Source organism: Dermacentor silvarum, chromosome 2, assembly GCF_013339745.2.
Source record: "Dermacentor silvarum isolate Dsil-2018 chromosome 2, BIME_Dsil_1.4, whole genome shotgun sequence".
NCBI lineage: Eukaryota > Metazoa > Arthropoda > Arachnida > Ixodida > Ixodidae > Dermacentor > Dermacentor silvarum.
Window position 1 is genome coordinate 166517441 of NC_051155.1, and position 16853 is coordinate 166534293.

Here is a 16853-nt window from a genome sequence, read left to right on the forward strand (position 1 = left end):
AGGGTGCGATCGGACAGCGTCCAGAAATCCCTCCATAGAACCGCGAGAGACGACGATTGTCGAGTGATAACCCGGCGCGGAGCGGCGGAGGTCCGGTTGCCATGGCTCCGTGACATCACCCTCGTCGCTCTTGATTGGTTCGTCATCTCGCGGCACGCGGCACTTGCCGCAGAAATGGGAGACCCATTTCGCGCAGCACGCCGCAAAACCCCTGATTCCTGCCACTTTTGCGCGCGTGCATTCTTGCCGCTAGCGTGGCCGTACCCACCGCAAAGTAACCGTTCATAATCGCATCGATAGCGGCCGCGGTTGCGACAAACAGTTGTTTCGGTTTGACTCGGTGCAATGCTGTCGAGAATGAAGAGCACCGGCTATATCGTGATGAACGTGCGATCTGTTGGCGGTCAGCTTACTGGCGAAAAAATAATCGGGATGTGCGCGCGGTAGTGCAAAGCGTGCCGCAAATGATGGCGTGCACCACGGCCGTTCTGCGAAGGAAGTCGCGAGGCGTCGATCGCTGCTGCGAGAGCCAGTCAGTCACGAGATGACGATAATTGCTGCTTCCGTGCTGCTTTTGTGCAAAATAGCAAAAGGATTTGCTCATCCATTACATTAATAAAATCGTGCTGACGTAGTAAGCATTTGCTTGTTTTCTGGATACCCTAATAATTCGGTTAATTCAGACATTTTTTTTTTGGTCCCGTTAAATTCAAATTAACTAGGTTTTAGTGTAATATGTGATATAAACTATTTGATTCGAAATTATTCGACTAAATCACTATTCGCTTCGAATTCGCTTCGAACCTCAAATTCACTATTCGCCCATCCCTACAAACAAGCTAAACTGACAAATGTACATAACCATTATAGATAAACATTTGGCATTCCACTTTTTAAGATGAACAAGGAGCTCATCCTGAGCCTATGCCACTTGGATTGCACATCTGAACTAAGCCTTTCACTAAAGAAATACACCAACTAGGTTAAAGGTTTCCTTTTTTTCATCACAAGGAGGTAACCTGGCATTGCAAGATGTGAAAGGCCGTAATAAATAAATGATCAAATACATCTACAAAATAGAACAAGAAGCACCTAGAGGACTGTTAGGAAACACAAGCCGTGCCATTCTGAGGTTCAGCCTGAAGTTCCGAGAGTCAGTGCCCAGGAGTTCTGCAAAGGCAACACTCGAAGCCACCATCTTCATGTCATCTGTGTTTTGTTCAGCGAGTCTCCAGGCTCTATTGCAGGCGCCCCGAATCCTGCAGCAAGAAGACATGCAAATAGGCAGCATTAATTTCTTCATTTCATGCACTATTTTGAAGACACGGTCTTAGCTGACTTGACAAGGGGTTGGCATATCTGGGATCTCATTATCTTGTAACCACTTCCAAAGAAAAACGGTCAGTTAGGTGACCTGATGTCGTATGGACATGCAAATGATATCCAATGATACCTCTCTATGTCGAGAACACGTAGCAACAGTCACCAACTAAGGATATAACAAAAAAGGTCACAGCTTTTCCCATAAAGCAAAGCATTGATTGCGATAGCAAAGTATTAGACAACACAAAGCAAGGCTCATAGTTTCATTGGAGTGAACATTCCTTGAAAAAAAAAATGTGAGATTGCAGTGAACATTCCTTAACTATTTACATTAACAAAGAATAACTTCTTCTTGGGCGAGTTCGTGTTTACTTAACATGATACTTAGTAGCGCAAAAACTCGAAATAAAAGATAACTGGGAGGCAAGAGTGAGAGGCCTCGCCTCTCACTGGTGAGGCCTCTCAGTGTTATCTCTTATTTCAAGTTTTTGCGCAACTAAGTATCATGTTAAGCACCATGTTACATTACCAAGCAACGTGTCACGCGTGCGCGGGAAAGCATGAGCAGATCTCACTCGATGACCGCGAGCACTCATTATGACAACAATGGCGCGATGAAGAGGAGCAGCAGCAGCGAGCCAATTGCCCTTCCGGCTGCCTCGTGCTTCAACGCAAAGTGGGTGGAAGAACACAGCGCACACGAAGCCATCAGTCCTCAGCGAGTGTAGCCTTTGTACCCAAAGCAGATTATCTCCAAGATAGGGCACACCCAGTGTGATCAGCCGCCCCCATACTTGAGGAAATGTGCGTCAACCTGAATCATCCCCCCCCCCCCCCACTTGCCCTTATATCATGTGCTCACCTCCCCGCTCCCCCCCCCCCCCCCTTGCGCACACAAGGAGATAGCATGCATCCACTCCACCCTCGTCCCTGCACGAGCAAGAGACAGCGGCACCAAGCCACCGTCCTTCTCGGCTCTGCCTCACACTTACAGAACACACGGTGCGCAGCCGCGATCTTATCGCACTTGGATTTTATGTGGAACATCACGGCGACTGCGATGGAGACAGTGGAAATTCGCCTTCAAGGTCTATGTAATTGCTATCGCAATAAAATTGACAATTACTTTAGCATACTCCAAAGAGGGTGAAGGCGAAAGCCTTCGGGCTCAAGAGACATTCATTAAGTTACTTGACATTCTCATTCGAATGCGTTGTTACTTCTTATTACTTGATTTTTTCCGACCAAAGGTCACGGTTTCGAAGTACTTAATTGACACTGCCTTAATTAACCTTGCCCTAATCAACACCAAAGGTAGTGAGTTTGACTACCACTAAAGGTCGTGGGTTCGAGTGCCTTAATTAACTCGATATTAATTAACTGTACCATAATTAACTTTGCCTTAATGCCAAAGGTGGTGGGTTTGGCTCCCACAAAGCTCAAGGGTTCGACTCCTACCGAAGATCATGGGTTCGAGTGCCTGAATTAACTCTATCTTAATTAATGTGGTGACAACGGTGATTCGTGCACCATCAAAATTGTTGTGTGAGCATTTGCATATAGGTAAGACACGATGCAGGGTCAGTGTAGTGAGCAAATTACTACACCGAGTCGTCATTGTGCACGATTTCGCGTTGACGACACGGTTTTCACTCTAGGACAATGAAGGTCAACTGAACGATGAGACATATAAGGCTTTCACCTTAATAAAATTAATACAATTAGCCATAAATGGAATGGGATGCGAGTGCCTGTGTCACTGTTGGCCTCTACCGTGCCACCACCAAATGCCATCTAACTTAAATGCCGCACCCTCCGCCAGATAGAGTTCGAGACAGAGGAAAGCTGGGTCAGACATGCAGGGACAGCAGAGAGCCACCAGCTGCACGAGTGCATCGCCCAAGCCTTGGGCATGTGTTTTGAAGAAGCTGTAAACAATCAAGGCTTATTAATAGGCCCTTTGCCTTGCGGCAGTATGACAGACCAATGCCACGAAGGATGACTGTATCCACAAGCGTACTGCCGAACCGAGCCTCAAAAGTGGTGACAGTGATAATGCTAAGGACTAAAAGGGCACCAAGTGCATGGGGTGCGTGCATGAACAGATAAATACATTATGAAAAAACATTGTTCATTCTTTTGGTGCAACGAGATCCCTGGGATTGCGCACAACCCGAAAAGGTTGAATTGAAATGGACTGCCCCCATGTAAGAGCCGCAACTTGTTAATATAATGAAAAAGAAGTGTGGCTCTTATACAACTGAATACGGTACATCAGGGCCATGGAGTGCAAGTAATTGTAAACTGGCGGGCCAAGGATCAAGTCCAAGAGGTAATCCACTTATCAGCTTACCTTTTGTTGAAGAGGCAGCCTTGCTGAAGTATCTCCTGAGCCAAAAACTTGAATGTTGCAGCACAAGGGCGCCCCTTGTGGAGGTAATAGGTGTATCCAAGCTCCTCACGCAGGCCAAATTTGTCTCGTAATGATGGTTGGGAAAAATGGGGAAGTGAGGAACCTTCAGAGTCCACTTGAGAAATGGAAAAGACATGGAAGTAATGATAAAATTCACTGCAACCATTTGAGAAGGCTCTACATTTCAAATTTTATACCTGAAGAGAGTGAAACGATTTCACAAATTTCTGTTCCAAGCAAGAACAAATGCGCTACATAAACATATAGAAAATGCAAATATTTTCACACCATTGAACAGACAGATCTGAGCGGGATTAATTAAAAGGAATTTTAGAAAATGAGACACGGCTAAAACTGTTTTATACAGTGCATGGAGCAAGCACTACATTTGTACAGGAACTGACACAGTCAGCTGCTTCAATAGGAACAAAAAAATAAACATGATATCCTGAACAATGCATACAAACTTTTCAGTTGTTTAGGAAAAAGATACTGCACAAAAGAGACAAGAATGAGGCTAGAACTAGCACAAACTTTCAACAAAGTTTATTTTAGTCAGAGTAGTCAATATTAGCACGTTACAGCACATGCAGAATGAGGCAGCACATATTCTATATGGGAAAAATATGTACAAAATGATTGTGCCACTGTAACATGCTGCGCAAGAACTTCTCCTCACAACCAAGCAGGGAAATTTAAGTATCAGTTGGGCAGAAGGACTTGCTGATAGGCGAGTTGGTGCTCTTCGGTAATGATTGCCATTTCGATGGAGAGGGGAACAAACATGGAAAGACGATACACGGGTAATTTGTGTGGGTTTTTCTTTAAATTTGAATTCCCATTTGCAACAATACAATGCCTTTATTTTGATAACTGAAAGCTAACAAATGGCACAACAAACGCCTCAGTTTTTCACTGTCGGCAGAATGTCTCTTGCTTACAAGACAAGACTAAATTACCTAGAATTTCTTTCTCAGCCTGCTGCATATGCCTGCTGCATATTAAAGTAGTCCGACAAAAGTTTTTCAATATGGTAAATAAACATGTGTAGTCACTAGGCAAATAGTAATGAAAACCTGTGCAAACTATTATTTCCCTTGATGTAGTTCAGAGCCCACAATTACAATGCCACCGTTTGGCTATGAGGCTTGTTGTAGTGAGGGGGCTCTGGATTAATTTCAGCACCCTGGGAACATTCAACATGCACTAACATCATGGCACACAGATTTTCCTGCATTCAATCTGTATCAGAATGTGGCCACTGAGGCTGGGAATCTAACCTGTGCCCGTATGCTCAGTAATAGAATGCCATAGCCGCTGTGGCACTGTGGAAGGTTGATATCAAGAAAAAAAGTTAAGCGCTCTACTGCTTACTGTCTCTATATCATAAAGTGCAGCTTACCAACACCAGCACTTAAAAGCAAGTTTAAAATGAACAAAAATTTGCACCCATACCTTGACAGACATTCGTAGACTGCCATGCAAAAAGGCCACCAGTTTCAAATGGTGTTCCTTTTTGAAGAAGGTGGTAGAGTGAAATGTCTTCAGGGTCACTAGGTGTTGATGCCACGGCAAAGAAGGTAGCAAGATCCTCGTCACCATCTTTCTTTGGTAGGCACTTTGCGAGTGCTAGCATTGCACGCCGAGCTTTGATAGCATCTGAAAAAAAAAAAAAAAATTGCATCATGCTATAGTCATCCAATTTAGACACTAAGCACAGTGTGCCGAAACAAAGTTAAAAATCCTGGCCCCTTAGCTTACTTGGCATGTAAAGTTTTTAAGTATACAGAGCTGCATCAAAGACTAAAAATGATGCCAATGGTTCTTGCTTCATTATTCCGACTGCAAACGCTCTCAAACATCATTTCTACAGAAATAGCAGAATTAATCAATTTTACATGCAAGTAACACAATCAAATGAAGCATGCAAGTGTTCACTTCAGTGCCTCATTACCAAACAATTAACTATTTGCAAAATAGCACTGTGAAGTCTGCTACCCTCGGAATATACTCTCCAACAAAAGAACTGATTCGCAGACCCTCATTTACAGTTGTTTCAGGAACATGAGAGCAATACCGTCTATTCCTGATAAGACGATTCACCCATTTTCCCTCAAAAGCTTTTCTTGCTGCCACCAGTTTCAAATTGATAAGCATAACCAAAACTACTGAGAGTCAAAACCTTGGAGAAGCATGAAAACAGAATTAGTGAAGAAAAGGTACTGCTTCTGGAATCCATAGATTGAAGCAAGTTGGTGAACCAGTGCGGAGCAGTTTGGTTTACAATAGCAGATTGGAATTTAATTAGCCTAAGCTCTTGTTGAGGGATTCTAGTGGCTAATCCAAGTTTACCAGCGAAATTCACAGTTAGCTTCTCCTCCATGTAAAAAGTCAGCATCTAGTTGAACCAGTGGCAAAGAGTAACAGCAAAGTGAACATTGTTTCTCATAGTGCTTTAGGTATTCAACATAAAATTCAATGAACTTGCCAAATAAATGTCAAATGTGCCGAAAAACACAACAAAGGCAAAGTTTTGCAGCAGAACATCAATTACTGGCCACTGTTTATGGCCACATTAAAAAGATAACAAAATTCACCATTTGGGTCTTCCATCCAGCGCCAGTGTTCACGCAGAGCTGACACGAAGGAGCTGTTACATCTGGGACACAAAGGTGGCAGTTCTTGGCTGAAAGGAATTGGAAAATAAAGCTACCATGCCAGAAAACAATATTTTGAACCTTATGCAATGCACCATGTAGATTCAATGTTATTGAAATTTACATGTGTACAATCACAATATTCTTTACATAGTACAGTTGGGGTTAAATATTTATGAGGCGCACATTTCACGAAAAAGTTGTATTCAAGCTCAGTTTTTACCTGCAGCCAGTAAATTAGAAATATAAATTCCAGGCAGTATGCCCAGACTACAGAAATATATCCAGATTTTTCTAAGATCTTGCACTCTGTAAACTTTTGAATGTATACGCTACCAGCCCTCCTAGGAAGTGTCTATGAATGAACACTTTGAAAGCAAACAAAGGGCTGCCTTGCAGCTTAGAAACTGAAATTGAAACTCTTTTAGAGATTCTCAACCCCTACATGATCAGGGCTATAGAAGCATTCTAATGCATGTTTGTTTGTGAATTCCAATAAGTATTTCAATCATCTCATGACACAAGCTTTTACCAGTGAATGAAAGCTGAAAAGGTCAGAATTGTTTATACATTCCATGCCTGCACCCTTAAGCACTTTACTGTAGTACTGAGGCTTTGGTTAGTTATTACTGTATTTATTCGATTATAAGGTTGTTATGATTATAAGGCAAGGGTGCAATTTAGAAGACTCAAGAAAAAGAACTTAAGTATGCACACCAATACAAGGCAATACAGAGTAGCCGACGACTTATTGAGACTCGGTGGGGATCGCCTGAAATACTGAATTACTAACACAGCCAATATGCAAAATGGCAACCATAACATAGGGGGAAGGGGAGCTTCAACACGAGGAGCGCAAATTATATGCGAATTTTGCCTTCAGGTGTGGCTTCACAGGCAGTGCAAATTTCTCCTTTTAGTGTGGCTTCACGGCACCCCAGTGCGCGCTGCCGTAAAGCCACACCTCAATGCAAAATTCACATATAAGGTGGGGGGTGACTTTGAGGCTAAGGAAAAAAACCTCGCCTTATATTCGAATTGTAGTGAAGAGGAATGCCCGGCGCTGCAGCCGCATCGCCAGTCATCCGGGAAGCGCGAGCTCGCGATTGCCTGAGCTGCTCTAGTTGAGACACGCTGAAAACGCTGCCTGCTGCTCTGTGCTATGTGCAATGGCATAAAACAAACAAGGACATAAATACACATAGAATGTACACCACAAGTGCCTGTGATTTATCTATATTGAAGAAGGTGCATAAAAGGGACATGTCTCTTTATGTCCTTCTTTATTTCGCACCATCGCATAAAATTAAGCATTTTGGTATTTCAATGAGTGTTAACCATTTCAAGGTATGAGCTATCATGAAAGGAGAAAAGTGTATGCTAGCATATGCTGCCTGAAGCCACGCCAATCTGAGCCAGTGACATAGTTAGCCACCTGTGTGTTGCCATAGGCTGTGCATCCATGCTCTGATATTGAGAACCAATCTCAAGAAGACTATCTATACAGCAGCCAAATTTATCGCCTGTGGTGAGATGAATGATTGCTAAAGTCTACCACACCATACAGTTCCCACGAAGGGGGCAGACGGGTCAGAAATAGTTGCCCATTTGACCTGAAGCAGGCAGGCTTGGTGCCAGCATGTTGGATTATGGCGTATTTCCATTCCATTCTGATACCGGAAGTCTGTCAGACGTAGCAATAAATCGCTTCTACAGTGAAATTGGCAGAGGAGAGGGGGTTGTGGGACCTGGCTCTCCAAGCCCCCCCCCCAAGTTCTTTGCCTCATTTCCAGGCGAAGTCAGCATGCCTCTCACAAAGAAGTGATTCGTGCATGCACTCTTCTATTCATAGAAGGAAAAAGCTAGCAAATAAAATGGTCTCTTCATTTATGCGTACCAAAGGTCCCTCAAGAAAAGGTACAGCAAGTGGTACAGCTTGTGCTGGAGGCAGTAGTGAACCATGCGGTGCACAAAGTCTTCTGGTGTGACAGCACCATGTGGCGAAGCCGCCAGCTGAGACGGGCGCAATCCGGCTTCACCAAGGAGACCAAGAAGTGCCTCAAAGTCTTCCAATGTGTCCTCGTCCACATGGCCTTCCCTGACAACGTGTCGGGAAAGAAATATTACACACATAGTCAAAGTGTATTGCATTATGAAAAGTTACACAGTGATGTTGTGACACAGAGCAAACTGTGAACTGTTGCCACTACAAGCTTAGCACCTGCTTGCGCAACGGTGAAATGGCAGAATCAGACTGTGGGAAATAATGAGGAATTTCTGCACTTGGCGCTTTACTTCAAGCTGGCATAAGCCAGCTTGCAATTTTAACACCGGCACTGGCCAAGATATTATGACACTGTAACAACAATGTCGCAATGTTTGACAAGTGTGACAATGCGATAAAAAGTGACCTAAAATTATAACAACCACAAGTCATGCATAACCAAAGTATTTGGTCAGAAAATTACATTCAAATTTGCATTTTGCTACTACAGCCATTTGTGGACAGTTTACAGGTTTTCCCAATGTTCACTTGATGTGTTCTGCAACTGCTTCACATTCAGTCAATCCATTTTTTATCATGTGCCGAATCCACTTTCTTATCTTTTTTTTCGTTACTCCTCATCTTGGCATTGTAAAAAAACAAAGGTTACCAAGAACCTCTGTCAATGGCTCAAGTGGCACATCAAAATTTCATCACCAGGATCATCCAGTCAGCATGGCAGAGAAAGGAATCATTAATCAGTCGAACCTCACTGTAACAATGTTACATTGTTACAAAAATTACATCCGATATTCACTTTCCGTGGGAAAAGAAGTTGCAATAAGGTCTATGTGAAATAAGCGCAGGTGTCATGCCTCCAGCAGATCAGCAAATGGCCTCCTGCATATTTTGATGGCTTGTCGGTGGCTTTGCCAGTCCAATGAGTGGCAATGAAACAACAATGAATTACATACACGTGCCTTGCGCTGTCACTAATATGCAATGGTGCAATTGGTGTGAGTGCACAGGAATGGCACGTTGCCTTGCTCACTGCAGCATAGCCAAGCTGCTAATCGAAGTGCACAGCACACCCATCTAAATTATGCCATTTCAAGTTGCTCTTGATGAATAGTTGACAGTTGATTTTTAATACACGAGAGGGGGCCATATGCAGTCCCCAACTCCACTACTATGGCCATCAGTCTAACCAGTAAATTTTACTCTCAATTGATGATGAGGTCGATATGTATGAGCATATTGACAGTGAGCTTCCCGCGACAACTTGTCGCCAGCCAATTCACCAACCGCAAGCAAATTTTTGCTACAGCTATACTCTACCTAGGCTGCTAGACCTAACCAACATTGGTTTGTCAGAAGTTAGTAACTGAAGTTGCAGTTTGCTGTTGAGTTGACGTGGTGGCAATTTCACTCACAGCCACCTTGTTTGCAGCACTGCACATACGGATAATGAAACAATTGAGTGGCGTACTGCGTGGCATCCAAAATTTCAGTTGCCATTATACAATTGATTACAGGGACAGATGGCGGCAGTGCAGCGAAGTCAGAATAATCATCACCGATGTCACAAAAATCAGCCGCCTGAAAAATCAATCGACTGTACTTGACATTTCCTCTACCAGAATACGTATATTGAGCCTCATACAAACACTCACCATAAACATTACCAAGTTAAATCCTGCATTTTCAGTTTCATTATAGCGGAACAATATTCCATTAGTAGCATGACCAACCATACTTTCAGTTTGCTTTGTTAAATCTAATAATCCGTTGCATCTGTGTTTGTTATATCAAGGTTAGACTGTGTATTATACCACCTATGAAATTATAACCCTCAACAGATTGTTATTTCAGACTATCTGTACAAGCCTCAGCAGCACGGACAGACATACACTGCTATTTCATAGCACTATCAGTAGAGACACAAACCTCTCCAGCCTTGCGTGAATCACTGTGATACCTATAGTCCTCATCAGACCCTTATTTGTACTTACGTACTCTGTAGTAAATCTGTGATCACTTTAAAATAACCTGGTGATTAATCTGTGAGAACCTAGCAACACCACTGCACATGCAGTGGAGTTGCTGTCAAGTGCATTCGCATATATGTAATGTCAGACAGAGTAAGGGGTCTTTACAACTGTGACATGTTACTGTTTACTCTGTTTATGTAGATTTACATTCTAAGGGCAATACAATATCTTTATTTGGCTTCTCAATGCATTTCCTGCTTTACAGCTATCGCAGTGAACAGTGGAGAATTACAGGGACGGATGACTCTATTTCAGTGTAAAACTAACGACGTCCGCTTTCTCACCTTGCCAAAGCTGCAAGCAGCTGCTGACGAATGTGCACCATGCAGCCAGCCTCCTCCACAGCCTCACCTGGCAATGGGTTGGCTAGTGCTTTTTCAAGCAGCCCGTACTCCAAAAAAAGGCGCCAGGAATCATTACCAGGCCCAAGGTGAACATTGTCTACAGAAAAAAAGTGCCCATTCATAATTACTAACAGAAATCTGGCCTCAGTGGAACAAATACCTTGCTCACAGAAATTTGGCATAAGTGGGACAGAAATAATGCTTTCTGACCTTTATGTGTCTATGACCACTAGTGCAAAAGTAACAGACGCCTGCAGCTAAAAAATAAATAGCAATAACAAAATGCACTTATTAGTTTTTTTTACGAGGTTATCGATGAACAGGTCCACATGAGTGACACAAAAGAACTGTGAGACCAGATGATGCACAAATGAAGTTCATTATATCGGAGGGACCTCCTTAACACTGAATGCATATATATTGTATCTTGAAGTAACCTAGTTGGTCACGCATAGTGAATGCACTCGACGGCACTAAAAACAGGGACATATGGCACTCATGTCGTATCTGTTTCGTCCCCATCTCTAGCACTGTCAAGTGCATTCGCATATATATAATGTCAGACAGAGTAAGGGGCCATTACAACTGTGACACGTTACTGTTTACTCTGTTTATGTAGATTTACATTCTAAGGGCAATACAATATCTTTATTTGGCTTCTCAATGCATTTCCTGCATTTATCAGATTGTTAATACTGAATACTGTGGGGCCAGTGCACAAGGAACAAACACAAAGAAGTAGAAGACGATGATGACACAAACACAAAAGCAGCAGCATTTGTGTTGTCTCCTTCTACTTTTTTGTGTTCAGTTCTTGTGCACTGCTAGCCCCCCCCCTAATTTTCAGTATGATCGCATACCAACTTGCTCAACTATTGACTTTACTTATCAGATTGTGCCTAGTGTCTGGCATTTTCAGTTAAAACTGAAAGAAACTAAAAAAGTACGCCAGATTTATTTTCAGAAATACCATTTTAATAATGATTAAAAAAAAAGCCAGTTCTTCAACACTATTTAGCCCACAGAAAAAGGAGACAGGAGGTTCTTTGAAAAAATTTTGCTACACTCGTTCAGATGAGCAATTAAGAACTATGGCTTGACTGATTAATGTCATCAAAGCGGAGACTACTTCTGAAATTGAAACAACACTCAAAATAGTTTTGAAACATAGAAATTATGCAGTAAGAATTCAGTGTGCATACTGAATTGTGTAAAGAATGTATACATAGTTCAAGAAGCTCTCGAAAGTTAATAATATGGCCTGTAAATTTCTGTAATTTCTGTAATTAATTTCTCTAACCCTCCACCAAGCAAACTCACTCATGTGAAGTGTGATGGCATTTATACAGTTAAACCTGGATATAACGAAATTGACAAATTCCCGGAAAACTTTGTTATAAAGAGGATTTCGTTATATGGAGGTTCGGCATTAAAAATTCGAAAAAGAAACGCTTACCGTATTTACTCAATTCTAACGCGCCCTCGATTGTAACGCGGATCCGTTTTCCGTTTTCGTCGAAGCACTCACCCTTGGAATGTCACACCAGGTACTGGATGCGTGGACGCGTGTCGTTTCGCACAAGCACGAGGCGTCAGAAACGAAGAGCGAGCGACACGATGGCGTCGTAGCCTCGTATAGTGTCACCTAGTGTCAGGTTAGTGAAGTGAAGCGCAGAGACTTGCGCAGTAACTAAAGAGTGGCGCTGCCAGTGCGGTGAAAAAAAAAAAAAACTTTTTTTTTTTCCTTCGGCAACATCAACTGGAAAAGGAGAGTGCCGGCTTGGCAGGCTAGGCCAACTGCAGCAAGCGACGGGATCAGGTTTGAATGAAGGGAGGGGGAAAGGTCACGCCCGCGGCGGCAAGATCGCCGGGTCGAGGGATGCAGGCCCGCCTCGCGCACGCTAGCACGCAAGCACAAGCCTCGCAGTCACCGTGAATTCGAGCGTGCCAAGTGCGCCGCCGCCGCTTCGCATTCCGTCGCAGCAGAGAAGGTGCTTCCGGTTGCTGCTTGCGCAAAAATGACAAAATTTGGGGCAAAATCTCTAGGTTGTCGGCAGGGAAAATTCGTTATTTTGAGGGGGTCTCCCGCTGCCACTTCGTTACGTGGAGGTCTCAAATACATGTGCTTCTATGGAGTAACGGCAGGGAATAGAAAAACTTCGTTATATCCCGGAATTCGTTATATGGAGGTTCGTTATAAGCAGGTTTAACTGTATAATCAAACTATGACTCACATTAGGAGGCATGATATCTACAGTGGGAGCACAAACAAAATAATTGAAATAACTGAAACCAGTGTAACAGAATAGAATTTCAATATAATAGGCAAAGAAGAATGGCTTCACTAAGATCAAAAAACATGATAGCAACCAGTATATCTTATTACTACACAATCTTTACAGGTCACACCAGCTACAGGCGACGCCCATTAATTCAACATCATTTAATTCGGCTTATCGCTTAATTTGAACACACTGAAAAGTCCCAGTGAGAAACAATACATTGCTATGAAAGAAAAACTTGTTCAGTTCGAACATAAAGCATGTTATTTCAGTTAATTCGACCCCTACTGGGCGTTCCCTCATGCATGCACCGGTTAATATAAGCAGCAGACGATGCTACTGGTTCTCTAGGCGACGACAATGAAGGCAGCAACCTGTCCTACAGTGATGATATAAGGACTTCCGTCGTGCCCTGGGTGATGTCTCTTTTGATGACTTTGTCAATGCTGATGATAGTATTGAGGTATGCATGCCACTGACTGACGACAACTTATACAGTTATTGTAATACTGAAGTAGTCTGTCGGTGACGGCACACTAATTCAAGATAAAGAAGATCTGCATTCATTCATATTGCCGTCGTTTTTTCATTGAACCGTTCAGATAATTTGACAAAAACTAAACTTACGGTCCCACACAGGTTGAATTAACAGGAGTCAACTGTACTTTAGAAGGGTCCTGAAACACCTTTTATTGCAACTAAGCAACATGCTGGAATGAGTGTGATGCCCTTCAAGAAATATACCCGCCACGATTTTTCCTTTTTCTTTTTTTTTCTTTTTTTACAGGACCTCATATGAATGACGATATAATGAGTGCAATGTTTACTTCACCCATTGCCCCTGAACTCATCAGTTCCTCTTAGATGGGACAGCACTGATAGCAATGGCTTGCCACTTGCTCCTTTCGTTCTTTCCATGGCGTGCTTAAGGGCACAGGGTAGGCCCTATACCTCCCATGTATATTGAGCCTTATTTGAGACCCATTTTCTCAGCAACTACTGCGTGTAGCGCATTCGGGTTTGTTTCATTTGATTCGTGATCATGTCGTCTTGCAGTGGAACTAGAACTAAGATTATTTGTCAAAGATCAACAGTTTCGCAATTTTTTTACTAACACAGCCAGTTTTTGTTGTTTTTTCCAAAGAAAATAATTCAGAGAAAATTAACTGTTGAGTGCATGTGTACCATTCTAGTTCAGTAGCTGTGCATAGGTGTCTACTTTACGCTGGCTAAAAATCAACGTGCTGTCATTTGAAGTTTTTATAAAAATGAGGCAAATGTAACAAAAAAAGATTATTTCGAGATATTGAGGGTCAAAGACAAAAAACATGTTCACTTCATTTTCTTTCAAAAACAAGATGCACTGAACCATTTGCCTAATAGCCACCAGCCACATAGTCATTGCCAGAGACAGCGTTTCGCTTCCCTGCTTGTTTTCTTGTTTCCCTGGCTTGTTTTGTCATGTGTTTGGCCTCTCTCTTGGCAAAATACAGTCGACAACGGTCTACTTCACCCAACCACATCACAGTGTTACGCACTGGTGATATGCCAAATGCCTTCAGGACGTTAACTCTTGCCATCCAACCTTCATTGAACATGAGCACAGCATCAAAGGTGGCAGTTTTGAGCATCTCCATTCCGAGGAACACATTTTCGGTGCGCGCTCCCACACGACATGGTTAAATGACTCATTAGCAATTTGTGTCTTGCCGTGTAAGCACATTTTCAGCAGGTCTGGGTAGAACTGTTGGAATATTGGCTTAATGGCATGAAGGACTGGTGCAGGCAAGTATTCTTTGTGCACAAAAGGCTCCTGTGTCAATTGAGCCTTGTTGTATGCCCACCAAGTGCCGGCATCTCTTGGGCAGAGCCCGTGACTTGGGTCGATATCCGTAGCCAACATGTGAAAATATGTTGCCCAAACAGCTTTCCGCATGCTTTCCAAGTCTCCAGTGTTTCTTCTTATGGCTAAGCCATAATAGGTTTGTCTTTTGTCAATGCAAGTGTCAGTCAACCGCCCCCGTCCTGACAGACCTTTGCCCTCAGATAGCTTTGTGCCCTTGCTTTCTTCAACTTTCTTAGCCTGGCACCCACTCTCTATTGTACGTGCCCAATGCACTCCTCTTTCGTGATTTCCACAAAATTTACGTTTCGAAGAAGCATGAGCGATTGCTAGGTTTTGCTAGGTGAAAAAAGGGGGCGTGGCCGCTCGTCACTTGGTTTCGAAAACCGGGTCTTTTTGGCTCAATCAAAACGCGGAAAAACATGTGGGGTACTGGATATTGTTGAGGAAGGCCTGAGCATTCCAAATAAGTGAAAAACCAAAAATCGAATTTTTTAAAAATTTTGCCCTACCCTGTGTCCTTAAGGTAATTCTTTGATGCTGGCGTCTGCCAAAAGTGCCCGAGAGTGATAAAGGAGTGGTCACACAATGGGTGGGATGCATTAAATGCTGCTTTCCCATTTCATAGAAACTCTGGAAGAGTGTGCATGTGTGCACCTAATGATGGCCATCCATGGCCATCACACCCCATGTAATGTCATTGCCGACAATTCGTAGGGACAAAAAAAGTGTGAACCTTAAAGGCCACAGAAGAGAGCAAGCAATCTAGCAGAGAGCTTTAAAAATATCAAACCCAAGCAACTTTGTCCAGCAAAAGCCCCACACCCTGCTTGCATTTTTTTGTACTCCTTTTGTGTTCTTTTGTGCACCCAGCAGTTTGCGTCCCCCATCTTCGGATGTACAAAACCTAAAATTCCCTGTTTTGGGAAATTGTAGATTACTTACCGTATGCAGTGGTACAATATTTCGTTCGCATGCTTATGGTAGCATTGTTTACAAATTAGAACATTTTTTTTATTGCCATGCTTGAAAAGTGTTTCAATGCGCCTTTAATGAAAAAAATAAAAAGTTGGCAGTCACGAACCTTGTGATGCAAGCACTGCATGGCCTTCTGTTAACACCCTGTCAATGGTGTCGGACTCCCAAAATTTGAGCCAGGATGGTGCAAGTCGACAGTAAGGTGCCATTAGGCCGTGGTTTGTTGCCATGTCCCAGTGGTGGGTTACGTCTGGTAGCTGGCACGGTTTCACAGTGATGACAACCTGTTTTGATCCGTATGGTTGTTTGTGCTTTGCGGTGGCCCTAAGCATGAATCAGAAGAAACCAAGCTCCCAATCCATGAAGGTTTCATGACAAAATCTCCAACACGGACAATTATTCCATTCTGTAGATAAGCTTTCAGAAAACTGTAAGAATTTCTCTGCACAGGAGTGTTGTAGTGAGTTCTGTAACCCTCCACCAAGCAAACTCACTCATGTGAAGTGTGATGGTATTCATATACTCCAACTATCACTCACATTAGAAGGCATGATATCTACAGTGGGAGCACAAACAAAATATCTGAATTAACTGAAATCAGTGTAACAGAACAGAAATTATGTTACACTGATTTCAAGTAATAGTTCTTGTAAGACATTAATGTGTACATTTGGGCAAGTCGGTCATGTTTAACACAGAAGAAAACATATTACAGATAGTACTGCATTTGAAAGCTACTAAACAGAATGCAGAAAGGAAGAGAGACGAGAAAACAGAAGGCATAAAGATGAGCAGAACAGATTTCCAGTTGGAGCAGTGAATGAGGAATCAAAGGAAGCAAAATGTGTAGAGGAAATGTGGATGACATAGAATATACGAAAGGGAAAAAATATGTTAGGGCGTTTGGCTATGCACTATCGTGCATGCCTTGTTGAAGCAGCCACTCTCTTTTAACAATTTCCTTTTCTTTTTCAATTT

At 42.7% G+C, this 16853-nt stretch overlaps 1 protein-coding gene across 6 annotated transcripts in view; it reads right to left on the reverse strand.

Annotated features, from left to right (window-relative positions):
* The window catches only part of LOC119442050 (spatacsin-like), a 105934-nt gene that overhangs the window by 42731 nt on the left and 46350 nt on the right, over positions 1-16853 (reverse strand). For all 6 annotated transcript variants that reach the window (XM_049661843.1, XM_049661844.1, XM_049661845.1 and 3 more), the window contains exons 11-17: positions 15982-16199; positions 10713-10869; positions 8291-8491; positions 6334-6422; positions 5192-5395; positions 3677-3851; positions 1093-1259 (exon numbers count right to left, since the gene is read on the reverse strand). In XM_049661843.1, coding sequence (XP_049517800.1) covers positions 1093-1259; positions 3677-3851; positions 5192-5395; positions 6334-6422; positions 8291-8491; positions 10713-10869; positions 15982-16199 — 1211 coding nt within the window. The remainder of the gene's footprint in view (positions 1-1092; positions 1260-3676; positions 3852-5191; positions 5396-6333; positions 6423-8290; positions 8492-10712; positions 10870-15981; positions 16200-16853) is intronic.